General features: G+C 45.1%; 1 protein-coding gene across 1 annotated transcript; it reads left to right on the top strand.

The window, feature by feature from the left end:
• The first annotated feature begins 1008 nt into the window (after window positions 1-1008).
• Window positions 1009-4653, top strand: FOS (Fos proto-oncogene, AP-1 transcription factor subunit). The gene is made up of 4 exons (XM_003756219.3): window positions 1009-1286; window positions 2159-2404; window positions 2918-3025; window positions 3155-4653. The coding sequence occupies exons 1-4, from the start codon at window positions 1146-1148 to the stop codon at window positions 3794-3796; spliced, it is 1137 nt and encodes a 378-aa protein (XP_003756267.1). The 5' UTR covers window positions 1009-1145; the 3' UTR covers window positions 3797-4653.
• Window positions 4654-5292: the final 639 nt, after the last annotated feature.

Here is a 5292-nt window from a genome sequence, read left to right as displayed (position 1 = left end):
TTGCCTTGCTCACGCGGAGCTGAGCTCCATTCCTCATCCCCTTACTCGTTCAATACCCCCTTCTCTCCTCAGAGTCATGTAAAATAAAGTTATCAAGTGGCAAATTCCTCTATACATTGTGGTTTGCACCACAAACATTTATTAATTTATTTCCCCTCCCCCTTCAATTATCAACAAAATAAATAAAAACGCAGTAAGCCTCAGAAGGGGAGAGGGGATCGCCTTTTCAGCACAACCTTTCCCTCATCTTAGCATCATAGGTAAAGCTGGCTTCCTTTCTAAAACTTTTGTATTTTCTGACATTCTTGTGCAAATTTAGTGACCATCCCGATACTTAAAGCATGGGAACAGGGAAGGGACCTGAGTTCAGATCCTGAGCAAAAGTGGGGGAATTTTGAGAATAGGGGATGAAGCCTTCCTGTGGGTCAAGGGGCACAGCTCTAAAATTTGGGGGATCAGCTCTTTTGTCAACATCCAGAAGTGCCTGAGATGTCTTCCAGATCCTATATATCTGGGGCTCACAGAGCCACTTGTCAATAGAAAGTTTAATCACTTTGTTTCCCTTCCCCCCTTCTTCCTTCCCCTCCCCCCTGCCCCAGCTCTCTGGTCTACCCTACCCTTCAACTAGTTGGCTACAGCCTCCAAGCAATTCCCGTCAGTCCCTCCTACTTTACACAGGATGTTTCCCATATTAGGACATCTGCGTCAGCAGGTTTCCAGGCCTAGGAACACTGAATTTTTAGTTTAGGGGAGATTTTTTCCAGAAATAGATCATTTGGAGTCCCTGCCTTTTCTCAAAAATCAGTTATAAAAATCCTGCTTAATTTAAAAATAATGTAAAAAATGATCGGAGGTTAAAACTGAAAGGAAACTTTTAAGAGACCAATGCAGCAGCCTGGCGTGTAAAGAGCCACCCCTCCTCTCTAGAAATGAATCTTGCCCATGACGTGAGCTCATTCATGAAATGCTGGGACTCCATTATAAAAGGAGCTGCTCCGCTCTCGTACTCCAACCGCATCTGCAGCAAGCCACGGCGACTGAGACTGAGCAGCCGAGCGGGGATCGCGCTCATACAAAGCAAAGCAGACTGCTCGGATCTGTCCCCGCCCCCCACAACCCTTCACCGGGCTTTTACACATTTCAACATGATGTACCAAGGATTCAATGCCGAATACGAAGCATCCTCCTCCCGATGCAGCAGTGCTTCCCCGGCTGGGGACAGCCTCTCTTATTATCACTCCCCGGCTGACTCCTTTTCCAGCATGGGCTCTCCTGTCAACTCACAGGTAAGAGACTCCGGGATACGAGGAGCATACAACTCTGTGGAGTTTCCTTCTGATCGAGATGAGGGTGGGTGGGCGGATTGGAGTAGATTGAGTAGAGGGGAGAGGAGTGGTGTTGCTTTCCTGCAGAATGGCCACGGGGCTTGCTTGCTACTATTCTTAGGAACTGACAGTATCATGAATATTCACAGTCAGGCTTGAATTCTGAGGGCACGCTTAGGAGGAAAATACAGCTTTCCTCTCATGGCTACAGAGTAGACCTGTTTCTTCTTTTAGAGCCACTCTCCTGGGGAAAGTAGCTTTTTTACTTCCCAGCAGCCCTCCCATCATGTTCCCTGCTCTATTTGTTGCTTATGTCTGATAAGCGTAAGGGGAAACGTGTCACGGAAAAAGGCTAGAGCATCGTCCTAAATGATGGAAGGCAACAGAAAAACAGCTTTCTCTTTGCCTAGATAGACTACTCCCCGCAGCAAAGGAGCGGGAAGGGGGGGGGGGGGTGAGGGTGCAAGCGGGAGGGTGTGTAAAGCAGTTTCATTGATAAAAAGCGAGTTCATTGAGGAGACTCCGGAGCGGCGCCTGCGTCAGTGCAGACGTCAGGGATATTTATAACAAACCTCCTTTCATGTGAGTGATGCTGAGGGGATAACGGGGAGCTGTGGCTGCTGGGATAGAGAAGAGTGGTTCGCTGAACACTTCTGGCGACATGGAAAGATCCTTTCAAATGGAAATAGAACATTTTAAGAGGAATACTGCAACAGTTTCTGGAGGAGATTCTTTGAGTCGCTGCTGCATGCAGCAGAAAAATCACCTCCTCCCACCTATTTCTGAAACTTAGAGTCCGACTAACATCAGTTATTTTTTTCTTTTTGTTTTAGGATTTCTGCACAGATCTGTCTGTTTCCAGTGCCAACTTTATACCGACTGTGACGGCTATATCGACAAGCCCAGACCTGCAGTGGTTGGTTCAGCCCACCCTCATCTCTTCTGTAGCCCCATCCCAGACCAGAGTCCATCCTTATGGAGTCTCTACTCCTTCAGCTGCTGTTTACTCTAGGGCTGGTATTGTGAAGACTGCAGGAGGCCGAGGGCAAAGCATTGGCAGGAGGGGCAAAGTTGAACAGGTGAATATATTTTTGTGTAACCTTTTCATATTAGTGGAAAAGGGCAGTAGTAGGTTAATGGGTTGAGTTGGCTGATGGAAACTTGTTAGGCACACTGAGGAAACTTGGGCTGGTTCCGAATGGCTTCACTCTGAGGCAGAAACCTGCACTGAGACACCTGACACTTCCTTAGTTTGCATACCACCACTGTCACTTTACCCTAGCACAATTTAAAATGTAATGGTCAGATTAGGATATATAGCCCACTTTTAAATTAATAATTGTTTAGCATTCAAAAGGGAAGGACTCTGATGTCACTGAAGCTGGAGTTTTCTTTGTTCTCTGGTTTAAGGATCTTATTTTACATTCAAGTCACACCCATTCTGCTACTGCTGTTTAGAAATGGCCTCACCCAAGAGACTATGGGGGGGGGGGGGGGGGAGTAAAAGCAGCCACAGGAACAGGTGGGATGGTGAATGGAGGTGCAACTGATAAAACTGTGACTGAACACTGAACATGTATTTGTTTTTCTAGCTTTCCCCAGAAGAAGAGGAGAAAAGAAGGATCAGAAGGGAAAGGAACAAGATGGCTGCAGCCAAATGTCGTAACAGAAGGCGAGAACTGACTGACACACTCCAAGCGGTAAGTGTCTACTTGGTCCATTCCTTAAAGGATATTGGGAGGGGAAGAGAAAAGTTGCCTATCTGCCACAAGAGATCTAGGGATCTAGTTGATTGTGTCTCATGTTTTCCTTTGTTCCATCTTTTACAGGAGACAGACCAACTAGAAGATGAAAAATCTGCTTTACAAACTGAGATAGCCAATCTGCTGAAGGAGAAGGAAAAGCTTGAATTCATCCTGGCAGCCCATCGACCTGCCTGCAAGATTCCTGATGACTTGGGCTTTCCAGAAGAAATAACAGCTGCCTCCCTTGACCTCACTGGTGGTCTGAATGAGGCTACAACCCCAGAATCAGAGGAAGCCTTCTCCTTGCCCCTCTTGCAGGAGCCTGAACCCAAACCCTCTGTGGAGCCAGTCAAGAATATCAACAGTTTGGAGCTGAAGGCTGAACCCTTTGATGATTTCCTCTTCCCAGCTTCCTCCAGGCCCAGTGGCTTAGAATCGGCTGCGCGGTCAGTGCCTGACATGGACCTGGCTGGTTCCTTCTATGCAGCAGACTGGGAGCCTCTTCACAGCAGCTCCTTGGGAATGGGAGTAGCAGCTGACCTAGAGCCACTGTGCACTCCTGTAGTCACTTGCACGCCTACCTGCACCACCTATACATCTTCCTTCGTCTTCACCTACCCAGAAGCTGATTCCTTCCCCAGCTGTGCAGCGGCTCACCGGAAGGGAAGCAGCAGCAATGAGCCCTCTTCTGACTCACTCAGCTCCCCAACTCTGCTGGCTTTGTGAGCAGAGGAGGTGAGGGTGAGGGTGAGGGTAGAAGGCACAGACAAGAGCCAAGTTGTGGGCTCTGCCGCCGCCACCACCATCACCATCATGCTGGAGCTTTTGCATCACATTACACAAACAGAAATGTGTCTTCCCCTCGATGGTTTCTGTAGACCCTGGGAAGGTGATTATCAGTGCGTGAATCAGCCAGGCCATAGGCCTTTAAGGACATGGATGATCCCACATGTGGACTTGAGTCCTTACCTCTTCCAGAGATGTAGCAAAACGCATGGAGTGTGTATTGTTCCCAGTGACACATCTGAGAGCTGGTAGTTAGTAGCATGTTGAGCCAGGCCTGGGTCTGTGTCTCTTTCTCTTTCTCCTTAGTCTTCTCATAGCATTAACTAATCTATTGGGTTCATTATTGGAATTAACCCGGTGCTGGATATTTCCAAATTGTATCTAGTGCAGCTGATTTTAACAATAACTACTGTGTTCCTGGCAATAGTGTGTTCTGATGATTAGAATGACCAATGTTAACTAAGAAAAGATATGACTTTATTTTCTAGTAGATAGAAATAAATAGCTATATCCATGTACTGTAGTTTTCTTCTACATCAACGTTCATTGTAATGTTACTGATCATGCATTGTTAAGGTGGTCTGAATGTTCTGACATTAACAGTTTTCCATGAAAACGTTTTTATTGTGTTTTTAATTTATTTATTAAGATGGATTATCAGATATTTATATTTTTATTTTATTTTTTTCTACCTTGAGGTCTTTTGACATGTGGAAAGTGAATTTGAATGAAATTTTAAGCATTGTTTGCTTATTGTTCAAAGACATTGTCAATAAAAGCATTTAAGTTGAATGCGACAAATATGAAGTTCTCTTTCTATGATGCTGGTGACACTTTGAAGGGTTTTCTGGTCACATACTTTCAAAGGAAAAGACATATCTCTCTTTATGATATCAAAGAGAGAAAACTTAGAGATTTATACAGGTTGTCTACATACTTAAGAAAGCTATTGTTCCATGCTTAGAGCTGGCATGGATTCTTCTAGTTCTCTGTGTCATAAGCATGTGAACAGATTGTGATGGGTATATTAGTACAAATTTCAATCTATGCCTTAGCATAGTGGTGATCTAGTTTAACTCCCTCTTTTTTATAAAGAAGGAGAATGTGGCCCAGTAAACTTAAATTTGGGCCCAAGGAGACAAGTTAGATAATAAGCAGTAGTATGGATTAAGTCCCAGGTATTTGTTCTCATGCTATGCTGTATCCCTTATCCTGTTCCTCTCTTGTCCATCTTAGTGACCCACCCAATGGCTTACCTTTTGATCTTTTTACATTCCATGGGTGCCAATGAAGTACTGATTGGCTCTTATTCACTCTAGCCACATGGCTGGTAGGTCTTTTTATTATGATCATATATTTCTTCAATCTTTCTTCCTCCCTCTCTGTCTCTGTCTGTCTGTCTGTCTCTCTCTCACATACACACACACACACACACA

Source organism: Sarcophilus harrisii, chromosome 2, assembly GCF_902635505.1.
Source record: "Sarcophilus harrisii chromosome 2, mSarHar1.11, whole genome shotgun sequence".
Taxonomy (NCBI): domain Eukaryota; kingdom Metazoa; phylum Chordata; class Mammalia; order Dasyuromorphia; family Dasyuridae; genus Sarcophilus; species Sarcophilus harrisii.
This window is presented reverse-complemented; position numbering and strand designations above follow the sequence as displayed.

Coding starts and splice junctions, on each gene's coding strand:
- FOS (XM_003756219.3), top strand. CDS start 1,146: ATGATGTACCAAGGATTCAATGCCGAATACGAAGCATCCTCCTCCCGA. Junction 2,405..2,917: donor GGAGGGGCAAAGTTGAACAG/GTGAATATATTT, acceptor TTGTTTTTCTAG/CTTTCCCCAGAAGAAGAGGA. Junction 3,026..3,154: donor TGACTGACACACTCCAAGCG/GTAAGTGTCTAC, acceptor CATCTTTTACAG/GAGACAGACCAACTAGAAGA.